This window comes from Heliangelus exortis, chromosome 7 (genome assembly GCF_036169615.1).
Source record: "Heliangelus exortis chromosome 7, bHelExo1.hap1, whole genome shotgun sequence".
Lineage (NCBI taxonomy): Eukaryota > Metazoa > Chordata > Aves > Apodiformes > Trochilidae > Heliangelus > Heliangelus exortis.
Genome location: NC_092428.1, coordinates 23,105,034 through 23,129,130, shown reverse-complemented (window position 1 = coordinate 23,129,130; position 24,097 = coordinate 23,105,034). Strand labels below are relative to the sequence as shown.

At 36.1% G+C, this 24,097-nt stretch overlaps 1 protein-coding gene across 6 annotated transcripts in view; it reads left to right on the top strand.

The window, feature by feature from the left end:
- Positions 1–24,097, top strand: part of CFAP43 (cilia and flagella associated protein 43) — a 44,012-nt gene that overhangs the window by 13,662 nt on the left and 6,253 nt on the right. The window contains exons 7-33 of one of the 6 annotated variants that reach the window (XM_071749335.1): positions 258–320; positions 1,378–1,457; positions 2,153–2,284; positions 3,398–3,514; positions 4,578–4,658; positions 5,463–5,611; positions 6,581–6,684; positions 7,839–7,979; positions 10,086–10,255; positions 11,013–11,165; positions 11,588–11,718; positions 12,406–12,571; positions 13,137–13,247; positions 14,884–14,961; positions 15,612–15,737; positions 16,198–16,302; positions 16,912–17,028; positions 17,675–17,875; positions 18,775–18,981; positions 19,758–19,847; positions 20,556–20,633; positions 21,295–21,420; positions 21,950–22,069; positions 22,151–22,258; positions 22,960–23,046; positions 23,326–23,414; positions 23,809–24,016. In XM_071749335.1, coding sequence (XP_071605436.1) covers positions 258–320; positions 1,378–1,457; positions 2,153–2,284; positions 3,398–3,514; positions 4,578–4,658; positions 5,463–5,611; positions 6,581–6,684; positions 7,839–7,979; positions 10,086–10,255; positions 11,013–11,165; positions 11,588–11,718; positions 12,406–12,571; positions 13,137–13,247; positions 14,884–14,961; positions 15,612–15,737; positions 16,198–16,302; positions 16,912–17,028; positions 17,675–17,875; positions 18,775–18,981; positions 19,758–19,847; positions 20,556–20,633; positions 21,295–21,420; positions 21,950–22,069; positions 22,151–22,258; positions 22,960–23,046; positions 23,326–23,414; positions 23,809–24,016 — 3,338 coding nt within the window. The remainder of the gene's footprint in view (positions 1–257; positions 321–1,377; positions 1,458–2,152; positions 2,285–3,397; positions 3,515–4,577; positions 4,659–5,462; positions 5,612–6,580; positions 6,685–7,838; positions 7,980–10,085; positions 10,256–11,012; positions 11,166–11,587; positions 11,719–12,405; positions 12,572–13,136; positions 13,248–14,883; positions 14,962–15,611; positions 15,738–16,197; positions 16,303–16,911; positions 17,029–17,674; positions 17,876–18,774; positions 18,982–19,757; positions 19,848–20,555; positions 20,634–21,294; positions 21,421–21,949; positions 22,070–22,150; positions 22,259–22,959; positions 23,047–23,325; positions 23,415–23,808; positions 24,017–24,097) is intronic. The other 5 variants (XM_071749337.1, XM_071749338.1, XM_071749339.1 and 2 more) reach the window with 5 other exon arrangements.

Here is a 24,097-nt window from a genome sequence, read left to right as displayed (position 1 = left end):
AATTATGACTTGCAGACAGATAAATCAGCATCTTCATGCCAAGTATTGCTATCTCCCTTTACAGCTGTAAATTGAATTACAGACAGTTTAGGCCTGCTCAGTTGTCCCACAGGAATGGTGGATATTGAGAAAAATGCACAGTTTTGATACATTGTACAGAACTTGTCCTTTCCTTCAGTCGACTGGAGTACAACTGACTTTTATTCCAATATTGACATCAACCAGGTTGATGTTATCAACTGTTTTCTTTTGTGCAGAATACGTGCGTAAAATATCGGACGTGGTATCATATGCTCGTAGAGAAGAACAGAAAAAGAAAGGTATTTCCATTTTTAAATCAAGCTGATAGATTTCCAGGCAGCACGAGTGCTGACTGGGAGTGATAATATGTGTGTGCAGCTGGAAGCCACTGGTTGGAAAAAATAATTTCACACTGGCCTCTGTAGGACACATTGATGGGATTCGTTTACATGTTTACATGATGAATGTGTCACAGCTTTTGTGCTAATAGACAGCCAAATGAATAGCCTCAGTAGAAACTGGCAGTGAATAATTCCTGTACATTCTAATTTAAATGGGAATAAGTGATGCTAGAATAGGATCCCTACTGCTTAGTTTTAGTAAATTTTTTAGAACTGCAATCGCTTATAATTTACTTGGGTTAGGATTCAAAGGTTTGTTTCAAACACTTTGGTTTTGGGATTCATAGTACAAAAAATATATTCACATAATGGATAAAGTTCAGAGTGTAAGCACATCAAATACAAAGATGGACTAAGAGAAAAGGAAATGGTAAATTTTACTATTGCTTCAGCTACTTACTAAAAGGTTACAAAGAAGGCAGAACCAGACACAGTTTGCATCAACAGAAATTCTGTGTAGATATTAGGAAAATAAAACATTTTCACAGTGAAGGTAGTCATGCACTGGGACAAGTTGCTTAGAGAAGCTATGGAATTTCCATATTTAGACCTCAGCTGAATGTGACTCTGGACAGCATGATCTAACTTTGAAACTGGTTGTGAGTTTGAAGTTGGCTCTGCTGAGCAGGACGTCAGATCAGAGGACTTCTAGATTCCCCTTCAACCTAAATGACTCTATCATTCTGATATTGAAAAACTTGAATGTGGCTCCTTAGCAGCCTTTACAAAATCAGATGATTTCTTAAAATAATTTCTAGTTCATCACACCACAGCAATACTGTCACCTCGAGTTATGCGTAGGAGCCTTCGCTTTCATTATCACAGACAAAGTCCAAAAAATACATAGCTCATGGAGCCTTTTTACTCACTGATAATAAATCATCCCTGATTGAAGCTGAGACACATTGTTGCAATAAATTATATTTTATATTTTGTATTGGTTTTGTGCTCTCAGGTGGCAAACCAGAGGATCTGCAAAAAACAGCTTTGTTTGCCATGGCATTTTGTAATGAGGGACTGTACGCAGCTGGAAGGGTAAGGCATCTTTTATGCTTTTGACTTACTCTTATTGTGTGAAAATCAAAGGACATTCAAATGGAGAATGTTTACAGAGTTCACTGCAAACACAGCAGTCAGAAAAAGTGGAGGGGACTCTCTGTTGTTGTAAATGCTTTCTTTGTTAATACTTGAGACAAGAAATTGCAAGGGAGCAGGGTGGGAAGATACTCAATTTTTGTAGCCTAAGAAACAACAAAAGAGGGCAATCCTATTTGAACAAAAGACAAATATTGTTCTAGAAGAATAGGAAAGAAGGATGGGCAAAAATAGGCCATGAGAACTGGCAAATAGTTTTGTGTTAAATCTAACTCAATCTTAAACTGAAATTGACAATGCCTTTGCACATTATTACTTAAGAGTGGGACAAATTCTTGTACTGTCTCAAAAGAAACAATATAAAATCTTAAGTACTAACTGATAGGAGAGATAGTTGTTATCGAGACTGCTACGAAGGCTTATATTAAAGAATATCTTAATTTTTCAATAGATTTATTATCCAGGGTGAAGGTCTTGAAATTAAACACACTAAAGGCAAATTAGACCATTAGTGCTGGGTACAAAATTAATGCACTGCATTAAACACTGTTACTTCAGAGATTTTCAGAAGTTCTTGCAGAGTGAGGTGGGATAAATGACCTACACATGATGTGGATTTATACTTTTCTGCACAGGAGGGCATGTTATTCTTCTATCACATCAAAGATGGACAGTATGAGATGAAAATCTGCACTGATATCTTACAACCCATATCCAGCCTCATATTCTCCCCAGATTACACCATTCTTCTGCTCATCACTGACCAGGTAGAGCACTAGAGATAATATCATTATGTAATGGGATGTTCCTGTGATTCTATGTATCTATGCTGATAGTATGAAATGTCTGTAATGTATCAGACAAGTCAACAAATTGTATCAGAGATGAACTTGGTCCATCTTGAGTTTTTAATGAAAGATTGGAAAGACTTTTAATGAAACACAAAACAGTTGTGTTCTACAGATGGTGAATTATCAGGTACCTAATGCTGAGATTTCCCAACAGAAATGTATATATACAGTGGAGTCTATACATACTCAAGGTCTCCAGTGTGTCCAGGTCACATGGGACCTTCTGTGCATGGGCTTTAGGATTGATGTGTGCCTGCACAGTAAGAAAAGTGTGGCTTGGGTGCATGTGACCTACTGTGGCTATGCAATGGAGTTGTTTTTTATATATATATATATATATGTACACCTAAATATGGCTTTCCATGCCAAGATCCTTCTTTGAAAACCCTGATGTCCAGAAATCTTACGCAGGGGTCCCAAATCCTCAAATTCCAACTGTTTTTCCAGACCTTGAATCATCAAATTGGCATTTTTAAAGCTCTTAAAATGTTTTTGTAGTCTGTGTGTCAGTAAGGAGGTTCTGTGTTCAGCAAAGCAGTGCAATGGTAACTTCGGTCACACACTCTCTGATGTGATTTTCCTTTTATAAAATGTGTAGAGAAATTGTAAAATCTTTGTCAATATTAACTATGACTTCCTCCTAAGAGGGTATGAGATCTTTAGATTAAATCATCTCTTAAATCTTTAGATATATGGTTTGTGTTTCATGTTGGTTTAGATTATTTGTTGTTTTCCGGAGTAACATGAAATAGGTAGGGGTTTAATTATTTAATTAAAGCAATTTTGAGAAACAAAACTTCTTGAAAATGTGTCAAGCTGGACCACTTTAAAATCAGCTAACCTGATCTTCATCTAGTGTAAGTTAATATAATCCACTAAATTCAGCTGAATTCTACTGGGCACTTTGAACCTTGGTTTAGAGTCAAAGAATGTAGCTCAGAAAGATGGGTATTTTTTTCTGAAATCTGTGAGAGCTTCTAATGAAAAATTTCATGCCCCAGCAATGGATTATTTCTCTTTGTTTGGCAGGGAACAGTCTATACTTACAAACCTGCCCACAGCAGAGAAGCTGTCAAACTCTTGGATGCATGCAGCAGTTGTTTCCTGGCAGCTGATTTTCTTACTCCAGGGAACAAGTACTGTGTGGTAAGAAAAGTTTTTCTTTCTTATATAGAATAGTGGTTCTTTTCAGATATCAAATATGTTGCTAAGGCACAAAATCAAAAGCCTTGCAGAGACATGGACTGTTCTGGTATTTGTTACATTTGTGTAACTTCTCATTAAGGAAGTAAATGGCATTATTTCAGGTATGGCCAATAAAAGGGTCAGAACTGGCCCCTAGAATGCAGGGTGGATAATTCACAGGCTGCTAAAATGTCGTATTGGTTATGCTGTTGATTTCTGTGACTCATTATTGTTTAGGAACATAGCTTAGCAAAAAGTGGATTCAATTCAGAGAATGGATGTTGGAACAAGAAATTGGAACAGCCTGAGGGAAGCCTCAGTCCAGGAACAAAAGCCTCATCCATGGATCAGTCCATTCTGAGAAATTCCTTGCTTTCCTCCTGTGCCTTTCATTGCTTCAAGACATATATTTTAGCCACCAAGTCTGATTCATCTCTAGGCTGTGAATTCTTCAAGTAGCCAGCATAGAAACCCTGGGATCTTAATGAATTAGGTTTCCTGAATCTGTTTGTCATTAGCATGGGAATGATAAATTTTATCTGACACTGAAAGAGTAATATGAGGGCTGATTGATATCTGGCTACACTTCACCATGGAATTACAATATTACCTGGATATAAGAAGCATTCAAGCACCATATTCATATTTCTTGTGTGAGAAAACAAGAATTCTCCTCAAGCCCTTTTCTATGCAAAGAAAATTGTAGGCAGGTTTTTCTATTGCTGGCTGAGTGGCAGGAGTGCTGATATTACATGTTCTGCCCCAGATTGTGTCATTCTGCTTAAAGACCATTCCTGTAGTTGCAGCAATTCACAAAAATTATTAAACATTTTCCTTACACAGGTTTACCTTGCAGCAACTGGCCTTAAAGGCAAAGCAACTTAATTTCAGGCAAAACAAGTAACCTGTGGTCTGCTATGCTCAGCCATTAGCTGAATTTATATTCTGTGAGAAGAACTCTTGTCATTTCTAGACTATTTGGTTATTCCATCCTCTTTTCACCATGTTTTTCTTTGTTCAACAGTCTGTAACAGCTTCAGCTGAAGTACAAGTTTGGTTACTGGAAGATGGAACTTGCCTCAGCAAGCTAAACCTCAATATTGAGGTACATGTAAGCAGGAGCTTATATAGTGACTGATACTTAACATTTTCTTTTGTATTTTTCAGTTCATAACAAAATACTCCACAGATTGGGCCAGTAATATCTTTGAACAACCCATAAAAGATATTTTGAAAAGATTATCTTTCAGAATGTTTCCTTGAACTAATTATGTATTTAACTTGGTCATAATCAGAGGAAACATTTCAACCTAACATCCTAATGATGTATCTTTAAGCAAATATTTTAAAATAATCTATTTTTATGATATTACTTTATTAAATTTTTATTTTTAATGAGTTTCAGTACTGAAAGGAGAAGTTTCAAGTATATAAAAAATAAATGCCTTGACTGATCTGAAAAACACGTTTTAAGAATTGAGTTGATAGATGTATTTTCAAACTGTTAATGCTTTCTCTTGATTTAAGATGCACTCAAACCCTGAAATTTGACACTGTAAGAAAAAAATCCCTATCTGTAACAGTTGTATACATAGTAGTGTTCTGGCTGTGCTATCTAGATGGAACTTTATTCATTCAAAATTTGGATAGTGAATAATGCTTTTTTTCTGAGGAGTGCAGAATTTGCTTTTAATATGTAGAAACAGAGCATAAGTAAAAATGCCTATGATGTCTCTAAAATCCTTTTTTTTTAAAAAAAAAAAAGCTTTTTTGCTTTTTTGATAAACGACTTAGCATTCCTTATCCAAATTTTAGAGACTACTAAATAGTAGAAGAAATTGCATAGTAGCATATAGTTTGATGGATAAAAAGACATGGAACTGTTAAATATATTTTACTTCTTAACTAGGCAACTGCTATGGCTTGCTGTCCCTCCTCCAACAGTGTTGCTTTAGGGACCAGAAGAGGTCAAATCTATTTCCTTGATATTACCAATGCTGAAGCTCCACGGGTTGTTTACAGAATTTTTCCTTCCAAATTCCCAGTACTGTCTTTGCAGTAAGTATGTAGTAACAAGGGCAGGAATATTGTCAAATTGTTAGTTAGTTGAAAAAAAAAATTCTAAAAAGTAACAAAGTAAAATATTTTAGTTCTCTCTAATTGAGAACTATAAAGCTTTGGTTTTTTCCAATTTATTCTGAATTGCTTGCAAGGGAAGTAGTAGCAGGATTTATATGAGAAAAAGATCATAAACCAATATTTTAAGGTTTAACTGAGCACTTGCATAAATTTCTGACAAATCACCATATATAGTAATTAGTCACAATTCCATGTTTTAGAAGGTAGTTACTCATTGATTTAAGGCTTTGTGAAGTTAATTTTAAGCCTTTTGGTCATCCCCTCTTATATGGCAGATTTTTCTTAATTTTGTGAGTTATTCATATGCTTACAGTTATGGAATTTAACAGTCCTCCTGTAATTAGCTCTAGGGATCTAAAAGACTTTTTTGGGGGGGGGTTAGTTGCTTTTTTTCAATAACTGAAATGAAAATATTTTACTGTTTAAAAAATAGAACGGATTTTTAATGGTTAAACTTCAATATAAATCTGCCTGTTATTTGGAGACTAAGGTGATTTTTTTTTCACAGTTACATAAGACAAAGAATTAAAAAGAGATACGGAAGACAACTTACTCAAAAGTCAAATCAATGTAACCAAAGATATGTCTATTCAAAATTATACAAAAACCTGTACAGTAGTTTCATTTTCTAATAGTGAACTTCAAAGAAACATTTAATAATGTTGTTAACCAAACTGCTATGGAGCATCATTACCTGTAGACCCAGTTAGAAATTGCACACATAGCACTGGCCTTCATATCAGGCCCTAATTGTGTAAACCTAGCAGCTGAAATTCAGGTTGCATTTATGCCCTAAATGAAGTCAGCAGAGTTATGGGAATGGAATTAATTGACCCTTTTTATTTTGACTATTGAAGTATTTTCTGCTTGCATTTATATTTTTCCCAGTTATGATCAGAGTGGCCAGTTCCTCATCGCCAGAGCTACAGAAGGTCATATTTTTATTCTAGATGCACGGCCTTCAAAGTTATTCCAGGTTCTTGGATATGTAGGTAATATATCAAACAACATTAATAAAATTGTGTTTTCACTATTTTAAGTATATTTCACTGTATTTTAAGTATACTTGCTGGTTAGATGAAGCCACTCTCCTTCATTGTAGTCCTATTTAGAAGGACTAAATGTATTCTTCCCACCTATTTCCCAAACAAATTTTTTTCTGGCCAATTTTTAAAAAATTTATCTTGGTAATTTTATTTAGCAAATGAGCCAATATTACTTTTCTTCTGGGGCATGTAAAAGTCACAGGGAAGAGAACAGATTATCTGGCCAACTGATCTCAACTCCAGAACGAAAGTAAAAGTTCTGGCAAAAAACTTAAGACCTTTATAGCTCACCATATGAGAATTTGACAAAAAAACCTACAGGCCATGATAGCTGGAAGCAATCTGCTGTTACAAATATCTGTCACAGATACCTGCCTTTAAAATGGGGACTGCTGGAATATTTAGCTTTGCTGATTGATACTGAAGAATAAAAAATGATGGCATTTTAACTGACAAAGAAAAATTATTCAGAAATTTGCAAATTTTTATGTGGTCTCTCGGTTCCAATAACACTGTACTTCAAGATCACAACCATTTTTAATCATAATTTTAAGTAAAAAGGACATTATTTTATAATTTTAACTGGTTTGGCAAATGTAGAATTACATCTCCTTTGATAATTTTAATAATTCTCATATTAATTTTTCATAATTTTCATATGAATTTCATAATTTAATTTAACAAATTCAAAATATATTAAATTTGCAATTTCATAAATTACATTTGATCATGTTCTTGACTGGTTGGCTTCTTAGAGGAAGGCTTTTCTGTGCTTTGTCTGGCAGTTATCAGCAGACAGCCTCAAAGTTGCTACAAATCAAGCTGGATGTAGACTCAGATTTGAATGTTTCATGTAATGCTAACACTCTGGTGCTTAGCATTGTCTGTGCCTGATGTCTCAAGCTGAAGCTGTGTTCGTGCAGCACTTTCTGATAACCAGGTAGTGGTTTGTCTGACATTTTAATGGGAGCTCAAAACTGTGTGGTTGAGCCAAGAGGTGTTCTGAACAGGGATCTTGTTTTGTTTCAGATGGTATGTTAGTAAAAACAAGTTACCATTAATCACTAACAATTTGCATTGGTGTCCCCTCCCTCCTTCAGTGTTTGCAGATGAAATTCTGGGTATTTCTATAGTTTCTGACTTAAAAGATGACACAGTTGAAGTGGTGGTGCTTCTTAATGTAGCAGAGGTCCAGCGAGCAAGACTGGAAATTTTTTTTCTATCTTCAGCACTCATAACAGGTGAGAACTAACATATATACTATGTGACTTATTTCTAAGGGAAGAATACATTATTACCATCCCCAAACACAAAATACCAACAAACTGAATCTCTTTCTTCCTCTGATCTTACATTTTCTGGGGACACCATTTTTGATACAGCAGTCTGTAGATTGTCAGCTGAATCATTTCAGCAGAAAGACTGGGATATTTTGAGAGAAAGCCAACGAAGGAAAGAGAGAAGTAACCCACTTGCAGAATCTCAAAGCCACCACTTAACTACTGCTGGTTGTTGGTGGTGTTATTGTTGTTATTATTATTACTACTGTGTGGGTAATGCCCAAAGCCAGCCACAAAGAGACCCCTGGGCTTGGCATCACCCATATGGATCACCATAGTATATCAGGTGTTCTAAGTGCAATCAATCCCACCAGCCTGTTCAAAGAATTATTATAGGTATGTAATAGCTCATTAGGAAAAGGTTAAAGGTTGATACATCTCAAAAAATAATGATTCATTGTATTTGTTATAGCTTTTCTGTATAAAAACACCAATTAAAAAGTCCACTGTATTAAAATAATATTAACTTGTATTCCAATAAGGAATGCTACAGAGAAACATGTTATGAAAAATCAGCACTGTGAGGAAAAGGGGAGAATTAATAAGAACATAAGAATAATTACAAATTTACCTCCATTCTCCTTCTGGAAATGGGTCCCTGTGTATCTGCAATGTGCAAAGTACCTACTGGGACATCAGACTTCTGTTCATAATCTGGAAGTAAAATGAAAGGAACCTGTTAGTGTTTCATTAATATGGGTAACCCCCTCTAAATTCTCAAATACAGTTCACCATTTGTTTTCTCCTCATCTGCCATGCCCAGCTGTTGAACAGCTCAGTAATTTGTGCCATTCAGGACACAGCTATAGCATTATAGCATTTTAGAAGTAGTATAAGAGAGAAAAAGATGGATCAGAGTGTCACGAATGGTCACAGAACTTTTAATTATGTCTGATATTTTAGTAATATCTAAAATTTATATTCTAGGAGTGCATTGATTTCGGTCACTGTCTGGAACCATCTGGAAAACTAACTCAGTTGTTATGAAAGGGCTTAAATACATTAACTCAACAAAGGCACAGTGCAGGGTAATGTGCTTGGTGTCCTCACCATGCAGCCAGTGCAGTAGAGGCAAGGTTGGCAGTGGCACCCTACACTTCCAGTTTTATGTCCCTTCCACCAAAGAATTGCCAAACCAGTGTTGTTGGAGGTTTCAGTTAAGACTTCTGTCACATTACAGCAAAAGGCAGCCTGTGTTCATTATTAGGATAGTTCTATTTTTATATCATTTTACTCACATTGTTTGCAGATTAATTGATAACAGGCTTTTGTGGAGAAAGCATCAGTAAAACTGTTAGTGTCAGATTTTCTAGTTATTTATATATAAATTTTTAAAGGCCTTACAATTTATAAACTTTTTTAAAGGTAATTTTCAATGAAAATTGCATATTTTTAAAATATCCACTAATGTTGGGCTTCTTTTTGTGCCCAATTTTAGACACATAAAATGGGGTTGATTTTCAAAGTTGCTGAAGATCTACAGTTATTACACCAGCCTTAAATTCAGGTATCTTCTTAAAGCTCGAGTTAAGCGACCAAAAAGAATGAAATGTCCCTTTGAAGATGTGAACTTAAATGTTTTAACCAGTGCCACCTAGGTCGTGTGTACTTCATGACAGAGATGCTTAAAAGAAGTTTCAGCTGAAAGCAATGATGACATGAACCTCCATGCAAACTATTTAGCACTGCTTATATAATTCTGAAGAATCATGGTAAATTAGTATATACAACTTATCACATCACGTAGTTAAAAGGCTTCTAGTACTTGTTTAGAACTAGTAGAGCTCTCTCTGCTTCACTGCAGTATGTACATGGGCATAATTCACAGAGTTAAGGGTAAAGGTAGGTTTCTTAATTCCCAGTCTCCTTGCAAACTCACATAGTGTTCATTCCTTGCTGAGATTGGTTTTCATCATTACTGGATAGGTGAAACTATCCAGTAGTTTCTGGATAGGTATTAGTGTTAGTGATGCCTCTTCCTCCTTGTTTCTTTTTTCTATCTTCTAGATAATGATAAGTATGTTAATGAATATGGAATGTTTAATGCTAGTGCCATTAGAAAGGACAAGTATGATCTGGATTACCCTTTGAGCTCAGCTGTCAGATTGAAGGATAACCTTGTGTATGGCTACTGTACCCGTGCACCTTTCATCTGTAAATACCATCTCTCTGAAGAGGTAATTCTCTGAAGCTGCTTTATTCTGAGTGGTGGTTAAATACCAATGAACAAAGGTTGTAGAAGAAGTAAATACAGCAGGATATTATCCTTAAAAAATCCTCTCTGTTCTGAAAATACCCATTCCATCCTAAACATCAACTTCCTGTATCCTACCACCTGCTCAGAAACCTGGCAAAAACAATATCCTTGTTCTATTACAGAGAAAGCCAAATAGTGATTATTAAAACTCACAATTTGCAGGCACTTAACCTGTAGCTTCTGTACTGGACCTGTGTTAAGGTGCCATCTGCTGACTAAACTGAGTACCCAGCTACTGAAGGAGCTGAGCCAATATGAGCACATGGCTTTTAAGACACAACTGCAAACCCAGCCCAGACTCACAGTGAAGCAGTGGGTGCTTCAGAAAGCCACAGTCATTGCCTGGTGATGAACTGGGGCTCTCTGAAGCTCACAGGTCTCCCTCAGTTTAAGAGTAAAGTCAACCAAGGAGGTGAATTCCAAAGGTGAGCCTTCTTGACAAGTCAAGTACTTTCTGAACCAAGAACCTCCAGGCTCAAACATATTGAACACAGGCCCTTTTGAAGAGGTGAGAAGCAAATCAGCAGCGTGGCAATTGTACTGCTCCCTGAGCTCAGTATCCAGCATTGTAAATTGCAACACATATGATAAACCACAAAAGCTATCATTAGTACTCTCAAAATGGCATTGATAATTCCATCATCTGATCTACTGCTAACATTTTGTTTATTTGGCAGAATAAGTTGGAAGATCCATCAGTATATTTATCAGAAAAGAGAACTCCTAGCAATCAGTTTGGATCAGGTTTCCTCTGTTTATCACCCAACAGTCGGTGGTTGGCATCAGCAGCAAAGGATGGGGTTTTGTTCATCTATCATACTTTCACTATGGTATGTGGGCATCCAGGCACTGGGTTTGTTTACATGAGAAAGAGGTGTGAAAGCTACTTTTTTTCACTGTAAGCTTTTCTTCACTTGAATAGAAGGTATTCCAGAAAAAGAATTCTGTTGCATGTGAACTGACATAGCATTATAGAGTAAAATAGTTTTTATGGTAAATGTGTATGTGATCAAACAAACTACTTACTTTCTTCTCCTGTAAAACTTGGGGTAGATAATTTTCCAACTCTTCTTTATCTCCTACAAAATCAATATACTAGAAGCTTGCTCCATCTGTAGTAAAAAATCCTAGTCTTTTATGTGCCTTGCATTGATGTTTTGGGTTGACTTTTATCTGAAAATAAAGAAGCATAATTTACAGACATTCCATTAGAAAAATGCATTTGCTGATACCGTTTTTGTGACTTTTCTAGGATATACTTGCTCAAAAGCATTGCCACTCATATCAAGGAGGGGGGATCAGATCCATGGTATTTTCACTGGATGGGAAATTCATCCTTGTTAATGGTGAAAAAGATGGTGCCCTGGTGTGCCTGAAATGGAAGTATGTATAAAGTGGCAGACCAGTATTGATAGTGTAAATTATTGGATCCTGGAGGACTAATTTTTGGATATACTTGTGATTCTAGACTTCCTTTTCATTACTCTAGCAGTGAGAGGAGAATTGGATAGAAATCAAATCACTCATCCTCAGAGCCAGTCTCCCTAGCTCATGAAAAATCTTGTACTTTGGGTATGGTTGCAATACAAGAGTATCTTTTGATTAAGTATTACTCATAGTGAGCTTCCTACCACTCTCAAGTAAACCATCTGGAAGGAGCTCTCTGGAGATGTAAGGGATGTTATTTCATGACATATTATTTTAACTCAGCAATAAGGAGACTGCACAGCTTGAATGGGAAGTCAACTGTAGCTATAGCCACAGCAGACATTGGGAGTAAGAGATGCTTGAAACTACAGCTTTTCTCATTTAACAAATATTGATGTAAATGCAGAGATTAAAGATGACAATGCCAGAGCAATATTTCTAATATGAGTAATCCATCTTTCAGAATTTCTGTGGGAACTTCATTTAATTATGCAGTTCTAGAACTCAAGCAGTATTGAATCATATGTAAAAAATATTGAATAGGCATTTTTAAACATCTTATTAATTGTGTTAAAAAGAATATTTAATATTTCATCATGATCCATAGTACATAGATCCATCCATTCCATTTCTGTTCATCAGGAAGATAGACAACATTGAAGCTGAGGAAGCTGATCATCACTGGCATTCTCTTCTTGCTCTACTGAACAAGTCTACATCGGATGAAAATAATGTTTTAAAATCTATGGCAGAATGGCAGCTTGACCAAGAATCCACATTGGAATCACTTCCAGAAGAGAAATTTAAGGTGTTTTCGTTATTTTTATGGGGGGAAAAGATTGATCATTATCCTAAAATTACACACGATAAAAACAGTCCTCAAAATAAACTCTGATCCTTCTGTAAGAGAATATCCCTTAGGATACACTGAATATGCTTCATTATCAATTTGTGGAACAGTATTATCAAGGAAAATGAATACTTATGGGAAGAGGGCATATACATCTTCAGTTTCACTTGATTCTACAGAAAGCTGTGAAAGTCAGTGTCTCATGTGAAGTTGTGTCATTCCCAGTGTGATTTTACTGCTATACAGTGTGTTCCTACTCATACATTTTTCTGTTGAAATCAAGCAGAGCAGTAATTACATAGATCAGTACAGTCAGCCCACTGGAGTTAAAAAGCATTGCATAATAGCAAGGGTTTGCAGGATCAAATCTGGGGACTGGTTAGGAAATAAAAATTTTCCAATACTCTCTGGAGCTTGGTGGTGGTGATGTTGCTTGTAATGTGAGTTGATTCTTTATTTCATTTCTGTCTCTCTTTCATTCTCTTGAAGTATCTGAGATGGATGTTTATATTCTCAATTTCAGGAGGCAGCTTTTAAATCTTCCAGTGTAGAGGTGACAGAAGATGGAAACATCACCATTTGGTATTCTGCCAGTACTGATGACATGTCATGGATAGGTCAGATAATAAAGAAGGTAATTTAATAGAACATGTTTTAATCAAAACCAGAGTTTTCAAGAGTCATTAGTTATCTGGGATGCTGAATGATATGCTCTAAAGGAATCTAGTTTCTAAAGCAATGTAGTTTCTAAAGCTTTTCTGACATTTGGACCTCTCCTTGAGGCACTGTGATCTAGACTTTTAGAAATCCTAGGTCAAGGTTATAAACACATCAGAGAAGGTACCTAGCACAACAAGAACTCCAAAGACCATTTCTATACAAGGAGTAAACTAAAAAGAAATCTTCTGAGAGAAATAGGCTCTCTTTAGAAACCTATGGAGATTTTTTTCTTCTAAAAGTAATAAAGTTGCACAGAAGGGTATTATCAGAAACCAAGCAGGTGCTCTCTTGTTCCCAAAGGCCAGAATGACAAATTCTACATCTCTCATAAATCAATACTCAACAATATGACATTAATTACAAAATCCCTGAGGTTTATTTCAGGTTAAGGTGAGGTGAGTATCTTATGTGACCAGAGCTTTTAACAAGTACAAGTGCATCAAAATCTAACTGTCTACAGAGAGGGGATTTAGTGCCTTGTGTGCACAGAAATTGCTAGTATTAGATTTAGATTAGTATAGATTTTTTTTTCCAAAAATATGAATTTATGGATGCTAGGAGGTTCTTTCTGATATGAGGCAGAGCTGTGTATTTTGTACAAATTTTGAGGTTCAGTTATAGAACAAATGAAAATATAATTGCTTTCTGGGTGATCTCAGTAGTAGCTTTCTAAATTATGATGCTGTTTTGCAAGTGGATGAAGTCAATCTAAAACATACTGCCACTGAAAGTGGCTTCTTCTCCACCCATGCCCCAGACATGTATTACTGCTTCTGCTTTGATGCTGGCACTCATAATTTGGTGTCTCTATTGTTTTTTGGCAAATCCATGTGCCTGTTCCACAAGTACCACATGACAGTATCAGTTTGGGAAAAGTGATAAGAATCAAAAGTTGTAGGGCAGCAAGGTGGTCCTAGGTTGTCTTAAACAGCTCATTAGTGTCCTATGAGATTTGCATCTGATTTATAGAAGACAGACTCCATCCAATGTCAGAATGATACACCCTTCCTTTCAATCAGTAGCCACCATTCTACTTCAAGTTATAAACTTATTTTGGAAAGCAAATTCCAGAGGTGCAGACTATTTACAAAATTTTGCATAAGAGTCAGAAAGGCTGTAGGGGCACAGAAAATGTTATTGTTTCCAGAATGTGTAGCAAATGCTAGTTTATTTGTCTTTAAATTTACTGTGAGAGATGCTTAGTGACACTGAAAAATCTAAGAAATATAAACCACATCCTGGCAGTAGGCTTTACCCATTTCAGTGTGTCTGTAATCATCTTATAATTCTTATAATCTTGTAATTCTTTAATATTTTTTCTTTTAAGCTCTACTGCTGTACAACCAGTTTACAATGTGATGCTGTACGATCTTTTTTATTTTGAGCCATTCTAAGAATCATCCTATTGAATTAGGATTATGTTTTTTTCAGTTCTTAATCCCTCCAGAATTTTGTTTTCTGTATAAGTAATGTTTCTTTTTATTATTTCAATATCTTTTTTCTCTTTTTGTCTATTTTTGTCTTTCAACAATGTATTTGTTGTATGCCAGGTCACTAGAGAAGAGACTGAGAGGTTTGCTAGCCAGAAGGAAGAGCTACAAATGGGAATTAAAAAACTGCGTAAAACTGTGAGTTTTTTACAAAGGTGGTGGCTCAGCTTACCTGTTTTGCTGGATACCAGTTGCTCTTCATTTTGCACTTCACTTATATAACAACTCTGTAACCCTGTTATAAAAGGCAAGCAGATTTGTCAGGCAGGATTTGCCCCTTGTGCATCCATGTTGGCTCTCACCAATCACCTCCTTATTATCCACATACCTCAGTGCAGTTTCCAGGAGGATCTGTTCCAATATCTTGCTGGGCACAGAGATGAGGCTGTCTGGCCTGCAGTTCCCCAGGTCTTCCTTTCATCCCTTTTTTAAAATGGGAGGTTTGTTTCCTCTTTTCCAGTCAGTGGGTACCTCACCACATTGCCACAACTTCTCAAAGCTGATAGTAGTTTAGCAACTTCATCCACCAGTTCCCTCAGGACCATGGCTGCATCTCATCAGGGCTCATGGACTTGTGCTCTTTCAGGCTGCATGGAGGACTTCTCACACAGTACTCTCCCTCACTAGCTACAGGCAGCACATTCTACCAATTATCATGAAGAGGTTAAAAGTGGAAGCAATTAAAATCACATCCTCGGACATGAAGTTCTACAGTGTTAAAAACATTATTTCCTCTATTCACATTTGAATTACTTTTTATTCCTTATGCTTGTTTTTTAAATAAACAGATCCAGAAAATGATGCATGAAAATGATCAGGTGCCAGACACTGAGAAACTGGAGCAGCAGGAGTTCAACCTGGATACAGAAGAACAGGAAAGGACACAAGCAGAGGCTGAACAAAAAGTGGCCACGGTAGGACAGAAGAAAGGGAGAACATTTTAAAATAAGCAGTGAAAAAGAGAAAGAATAATTGAAAAACAGAGGATGATCTCAAAGCTGCTGTTCACTGCTGAGAAGCAAGAAAACTTTTTAAGAATTTTTAAGTATTTTAAGTCACTTTTTGAAGCATGTGAAGCTGTTGATGCAGACAATGCCAATTGGAATATGACCTATGCCAGAAACTGTCAGTCTGATGCTGTGGTCTTGGACACACTGCTTAAGTTCTTTATCTTTTTTAAAATATAAAATTATGCCTTTCAGTAGTAGCAGTATACAATGTAGTTTTTGGAGACGATAACTGCAGTAGTCTAAGATGATGCAATATTGGCAACCCATTTCACCTATGAAGTTTATTTCAATAACTGAATACAAATTGCCCATATCTTGTTATTTTGCACCACCTCTTCTTCTTATCTTTCCTGTATGTTGAAAGGTGAGGGAGGAGATTGAGATGAAGAATTTAGCCAACTATTATTTGCAAAATGTCATCAAACACGAGTGCTGGGATGCTATGTATGTAAAAGGACGTGCAGTTAAGGTAACCTCTGCTTTCTAACTCATTTTCTGCAGTAGTTTATTATTTATTGTACCTTAAGGTACAGAAACAAAATAAATAGAAGTATGGTATAGAGAAAAAATTTCTTCTTCACAGAGCTTATACAAATCTTTCATTCCATTCATTTTGTCTGAGCCTGGCTGATTTTGCCTTCTAAGGTGGTTAAGAGTGCTGATAAGCAAATAAGCAATTCTTTAATTGCTTGATCTCAGACAATATCTTTATGCAGTGTTGCAAAAAGAATAGCTAAAATTGTTTTTCTGTCTGCAGTCACTAATAATTTCTGCTACGCAGAATATAAAGCCAAAATATAACTGATTTGCCTATTTTAAACAGAGAGAAATGTCAAATTGATAATACTGGCTGTTAAACCAACTGTTTTCATTACTAAAAAAGGCAATTGTTTCTTGTCTTATTCATGTGTTTTTACTGTATTGTCTATATTAATTGATCTTCAGTTTTATTCCTGATTTAATAACTTTTTTTAACTGTTTAGCATTCAGATACTGAAAAATTAATTGATAGATGCACTCTAAAGAACTTTTTACTTTAGGCTTTTGGTTGTTTTTTTTTTTTTTTAAATTTGAACAGTGCTTCCATATGGCTTGTGAAGTGAAGAATTATCCACTGCAAGAACGTAGTGAAGAAGAGCTAGAAACTTTGGAGAAAGTTCTACGCTTACAGAAGATTGAGACAGCTGATCTTAAGGTACCAATCTCTTTGAAGTACAGTAAAAAGGCTTTTCAGAACAGGATGTTCTGAGTGGGCACCTTAACCTAGATACATCTTTCTTTACATAGGTACATCATACATTTTCTTGCTGTAGAAATTGTAAAAAATGTTTAAAAGATAAGTAAAAATGAAATGCTGTGGGTTTACTCAGAACAAGTGTTAGTATTAAACACACTCATGTTTGACAACCCTCACAGGAAAAGTGGTTTACTGTGTATAATTTGGATGTCCTGTATGTTGATGTATACCCATTTCCTCTCAATCTGTCACAGAACACCACTGTGTGGACACTGGCACTTTTGTCTTTACTCCATCATATTTTTATATACATTACTGAGATCCCCCTGAGCCTTCTCTTTCTTGAGCCTAAAAAGTTCCATCTCTCTGAGCCTGTCTGTGCATGTTAGATGGTTCAAACCCTTAATTGTATTAGTGGCCCATCACATGCCTTTCTTGTACTGAGAAACCTACAAATACACCAAATATTTCAAATACAATCATTTCAACTTGTATTATTTTGATCACTGAGCTTAATTGCAGAATATAACCTCTAGAGTTTTTTCATACCTGTGCCACTGGATTGTGTACAAAATTAACAGTTATCATGCTTGTTATATTTCAGAAGAAAAATGTTGAGATTGAGTCTGAGACTGTATTACCTGAGGACAGAGGAGAGAAGGCAGAAGTAATGGCTGATGAGAATGCATCTTACTGCCTAACTGGAAGTCTGAGCTCTCTGTATGGTGGAGATACATCCATCCTGTACCACCAATGGGACTTGCACACCAGGGAGCAGAAAGTCAACCAGATAGTATTATTGAAGGTGATGTCTTCTTAAGTTTATATTGCTGCATTGATGCTGTCATATCTGTTGGTTCTCACAGCAGTCACAGACACTGATAGATTTTGGGCATGCTGACACTGCTAATAGAGAGTTGCACAAGGCTGTGAGTTACTGAGATGAAAGCTGATAAATCCACATAGTGCAGTAGAGCACCACGTGGATTTGACATGTCAGGTCTGGAAGAAAAAAAAATTTATGAAATTGGTTACCTAGTTTGAGAATATCTGTATTTGCCCACTGATGCTTCAGTTTAAGAGTCTGTATAGCCAAAGCCAGCTTGTGCATCTCAACATGCCCTGTAAAAAACATGATGTCTTTTCCTATTATTTTCTACTGAATGAAAGATCAGCTGGATCCTCACACCATTTCCTTTCTCTCCAGTCCTACCATCCTTTCATTTGGAGTCTTCCATATTTCTGTTCATTAATTGTTACTATCAGACTCTCTTACTTCTCTTACCTTGGCCAGTTTAGGAAGTAGTAAACATGATACAGAAGAGGCTTCTTATGAACATGATCTACAAGGACCAAAGTAGTTAAACCACTCTCAAGCATTGCCTCTTCAGAGCTCTTTAGGGTTATAAATGGTAGCAGAACTCTAGTTCACTAGTGTGAACTAGAACTCTAGAACACTAGTGTTTAGGTAGGGAAGAAACAGAAGGAGGATTTTTAGATGCAAGCTTAGTTAGAATTTGCCTACCTCCACTGAACAGAGTGTGAACTCTGCCCTTATGATTTTCACAAAAAGGCTTTACCAGTTTATCTCCCTGTCATACACACAAATACACCCTATTGTGATTATAAAGCTTCAGGAATGGTATGTAGGCATGGATGGATGTGACCTGTGCAGCATGGCTGTTTCCTTTTTTGGTATTTCAGGACATCATTTACAAAGTGAAAACTGCTTTTAATAAAGAATTTGACACAGTTGTACAACAAAAAGAGCAGGAGATAGCACGAGTGAAAGAAAGAAACCTGAGGATCCGAGAAATCTTGGCACAACTTGACCTCCAAGTAGAAGTGTGGGAGCCAAGTCTTGCAGATGATGAGAAACCTGAGCGAGCACTCACTGTTCAGGATTCAGAGGTATCTGAAAAACAATCTTTCTCTTTCAACCACTCAAATACAATTCCCTAATTCTTCTCATTTCCAGACATTGTGTCAATAATGAAAAGTCTTAAAACTGATATGTACTTAAAATGATCTTTTTGACTCTTTCGCTTCCCTTTCCTTCTTAGGTAGAAAATTCTTAATAAGTCCATCTGAAATTAATAAAATGTATCCTATCTTAATTTATGGCTGTTAAAAGTTTTTAATTGTACATAAATTAGATAGAAATTCCCCCTATTCCTAACTATAAGATTCAAACCAGGCTTGCAGGGATTGTTTCCACTGGTGAGGGTTTCTCCATTTTCTCTGAGCACTGTTGCTCAGAGACTAAGTAGTTTCAAACTAAGTATCTTGGTACTAAAGCATAGTTAGCACACTGTACTGATAAATTCAATTGATAATTTATAAAAAACCAAACTTATTTCTTATACAATGTGTTCCACTATTGTCACCTGCATTTTTGGTCAGTCTTTTCTCACTTCTTTCCAATTAGTCTCTTATTCTACTGTCAGAAAAGTTACTCACAAAACACAGCTACCATCAAGAAATATGATGGTTGTTTATATGTTAGCATTTTTAAATATAACTTTTGGGAAAAAAAGAACAATTTTCTTCTTGAGAAACACTACCAGAGTGGAGATACAAAAAGCATTGAGAATTAGTATTACACCATCTTTCCAAATGTTCTTAGTCCACATGTGATCACATTTGGAGAAAAGAACCCTGATATGAACCTCATTTTCTTCCCTCAGATTAAAGCTGAAAAATACTTGACTGAGCAAGAGAGAGAGAAAGCAGAATTGCTGGCTAAGCTTGAAATGGAAAGACGCAATGCTGCTCTGGTACTTTCAATAATGTCCTTTTCACTGGTTTGTCTCTGGTTAGGCTTATTTAATTAATGCTGCACTGGAATATTCCAGTAATGTAGTATGGAAAAAATTTAAAGGCGCAGGTAATGGGGATGTGTGCTTTTTCCCACTTATAATCTTTTACAGTCAGTACCACACAGACCAGCTTGGGGAAGGAAAGATTCAGTGTTAGGTGACTGAGAACTAGATATATTTCTAAATGCATGCTACAGCTCTCAATCAAGAGATTGTTATTGATGTGTCTTTGTTGACAGAATGACCTACGTTCTTCAAGGGGCAGACTAGAAGATCATCATGCTTTCCTCTGGCTTTAAAATGCATCTGTGAAAGCCTAGGATGGTTTCGGTCCCAAGAGATGCACAATAAGGCAGTGACACTATGCTTTCTTTTCCCTAGTCTGTCAACTGGCCAGGAGTAGTCTATGCCTGTGTATTCTTTCCAAAACTACCAGAAGGGCAGAGTTTTATTAAGTTATTTGGTGTATGAACATCTGCCTACCAGAAAAAACTCTGAGAATTTTACCATATTTCACACACATCAATGAAGAGCATTAATCTACTAGTGACATACAATATAATCAGATAGGTGATATAGAGATGAGCTACCTCTATTATCATTCCCAAAACTTCCAGTTACTGCACTTCTTTTTGTACTCTAAAATATTTTTGTGGTCGTTCCCAGAACAATGACAGACTGCGTGCTCTTAATGACATGATGGGTGGAATGCTAGAAGTCAGAAAGGAAGACATCCTGAAAATGGTGAGCTATGCTTCTGCCATCTCATGTCAATAGTTTGTGACAGTGTGTGAGTTCCCTTTTAAGGAAATGTGAAAATTCAACTAGCAAATACTTCCAACCTAACAAACGGAAGAAGGCTGAAGAATTGTAGAACTGTAGAACTGTACTGCTGGGCAAACAGTTGTCCATGGCTGTCATCTTACAGAAAAATACTGTGTCCCATTTAACTTGGCAAAGATAGCACAGAAGTAGAGGAAGGAAAGAGTAAGAAGGAGTGGCACACAAAAAGGACAGAGCAGACCCAACATCTGTCCCAGGAATTGATCTGCTTTGGAAAATTAGGACTCCTTTTAGAAGTACACATTTGCACAGAGTTAGATTTTGGGTTCTGCAATAGAAAATGTCATATCTTGTACTAACAGTAGAATATCTGAGTGTAAAACACTTGTATTCTACAAGGTTGAGTAGTGAATATCTGTAAGGGAGAGAGAATAGCATGCTACACATACAGCAAAACCACTGATGCAACTAACAGACCAGAGAAACAATGTACATATTACTTAGATTTAAGGCTTGTACCATACTTACCACTAAGAAATACTTCCCATTGAAGTTGATGTGTTGTAGTTCTCATGAAGACTTAATATTTCTTTTAAAGCATATTTGTCTTTAATACTTCCAGGATATTTCTCCACCTCCTTTTATATCCAAGCCTGAGAATTCTTGGAATGAGGAAGAAAAGAAAATATTTAGTGAATATGAGCAAAAAGTCAAGGAGCTGAATGAAGAAAAAGAAAAGTACAGAGGGGTAAATTAAAATGAGAAAAGGAGTGGTTTTGTTCACAGTGCTCATGATGAAAGATTCTGATCTATCTCAGGAACTATTCCTACAACTGAATTCTAAAAAAAAGAATAAATGAAGAACAAGGGAAGTACAAAGATCATGTGGCCTATCAAATAAGTCCTAGCTTAAACAGTAAAATAAGGCAATCTCTACTTACACCAGTTAGTACATGCCAAGATTTGTGATATCTGGCAAAAGGGGACTTTCCTTCACAAATATATGAGTATTGCTAAAATGTTTTTTCAGGTTCCATTTCCAGAGTTACCAATGGCATACAAAAATAATACCATAGCATTTGTCCTTCAAATGTGGTATTTGGATAGCATAACTTGGTAGTATGGCATCACTTTCCTTCCAAACAAGTAATTTCTGGGACCTTTTGGATGAAGGACCCAGTTCCATATTGTGAATCCTCCAGCATCTAATACACTAAATCAGAGGTTACTTGTTCCTCCATATATAAAATTGCTGCTTTTTTCCTTCCCTGTCCCAGGCACTGGAAAATGAATTGAAGAAACTTGAAGCTTCCATCCAAGAAACAACACAACATTTTGATGAGACTGTGTGCAAACTCTCTGAAAAAAAAGTAAAATTAGAGATGGTCATCTATCAGGTATCACAGAGAATGTTAATTTTTCATCTCTGCCTGTGTGCAGCAGGAATATTAACATTTTTTATTACAAACTTTTCACAGGAAGAACTCAAAATTGTCTATCTGGTTTATGCTTTACTGTTGGATGAAGAGTTGGGTACCAGAGAAGCTGGACTTCATCATTTCCTTGTGAAAAAGGAGAACGAAAAAGTAAGTTATCATTTGGAATGCTTTTCATAGGAAATGTGTAATATTTATACTATAGTTTCTTGTGAAAAACACTCTTTCAAAAAAATTTTTTTTCATAAATAATTTTCTGACAGTTTAAAGGATCACTGATTTTTTTCAACTTGTAGAGGTGATACATTACAAATGCATGTTTTTGAGTAGATACTCATCTAGGTTCCTATCTGGAGTTCTTTAGTAAACCCCCATGCATTCAGAAGGGCATGCTGCTATTTATTTTATATAATGCTTTTTAGTATCCAGTATCATGCTGGAAGCTCCAATTATGATGTTTTTATGACAGAAAGATACACAAAGAATATATAGTGCCATCACAGTTTTTGCTGAGGTGTCTAATGTAGGCCATGGCCATGCTGACCTGTGTTTACCAGTTCAAAGCATAGACAGAGGTGGTGTGTGAGTATCTGCCCATGGATGTAGAACATACAACAGAGCACACAAGGTTTTATAGTCCTGTCAGCCCATTTAATCTGACGAATTTACCCATCCATAGGAAAGTATATACAAGCCAACAAGTATATACACAAGTCATATAGCGGGTAAAAATAGCTCACAAGGTTTTCTCTAGAAATAAGAAAGTGTCAATTCATCTCTCTATATAAATGGCCATTCAGTGCTTTTACTGACCAAGTTCTTATTCCTGAAATCTTTTGGGTTTTCTACAGATCAAGACTGCAAGAACAATCCAGACAGCAAAAAACAAAATTGAAGCTTACAGAGACACCCGTGAAACTGCAACAGCTGAAGAAAAGGTGAGACTTTAGATAAACACAGGGAGATTCAGAAATTAGAAAATGCAAGCTATGTTTTGAGAAGATGCTTCACTGTAAGCATGAGATGGGTTCTGATCAACTTGCTGATCACTGAAATTAAGCAATAAAAGAGAGTATGAGCATAGAATAATTCATTAATTAGCCTAGATTCCTGTGATGCTTGGAAATGCTTGGAAGAGCAGCATATTCTGTATTTCTAGGACATGAGTATGTTGGTGCTTTTTTAAAAATAACATTCTGGTCCTGCTTTCCTCCTAGAATCTGGAATGTAGTTTTACAAAACACTTTGCTGATGTACCTGCCAATCTCCGTGATGAACTTTTCCAACTTTACAAACATCGACCAAAGTGAGATCTCCTTCTGATTCCCTCTGGTTAAATACTGGTATTTCTTGTGTGCCAAAGATAAGAACAGTATTTATTTCAATAGTCCACATTATTTTGATTAAACGTTGACTATCTACTTTTTAACAGATAAGTTAACAATCACTGATTTCCTATCATATTAAGGGTTGCTATTTTGAGAACTTACATTTCCTTATTTACCTCACACAATCTATTTTAAACAATCTAAATAATAATTCTCAAAACCATCTATTCTTATTTTTTTGGAAAATGCACTCTTAACTATTTACTCTTTTCTAGAGATTGAGAGTATAAAATGTTCTAAGTTGTTTATGAACTTCTTTCATGCAAGAGATAATAAAAAGTAACTGGTGTATGTACTGTGTGTGTGCACCAGGGCCCCAGTGACAGGAATGCTTCTTGGCACTGCTAACCCATATGTGGATTGTTCAGGCTCAGCTGAAGATCACAAGGAGGCACTTACCCTTTTAATGAAAGCCATGGATGAACTGGATAGTTCTGAGCACATGCCTAAAGGCCTAAACCCATCTGTATGGGAACATTTTTGTCTAGCTAGACGAAAAAAAGTGAAGAGTGAAGAGCTTGTAAGTAAAATTCTTTATTTTGCCAATATACTTCTTAACATTATCAAATCTTAAAGGGTTTTTTTGAGACAATGCAGCATG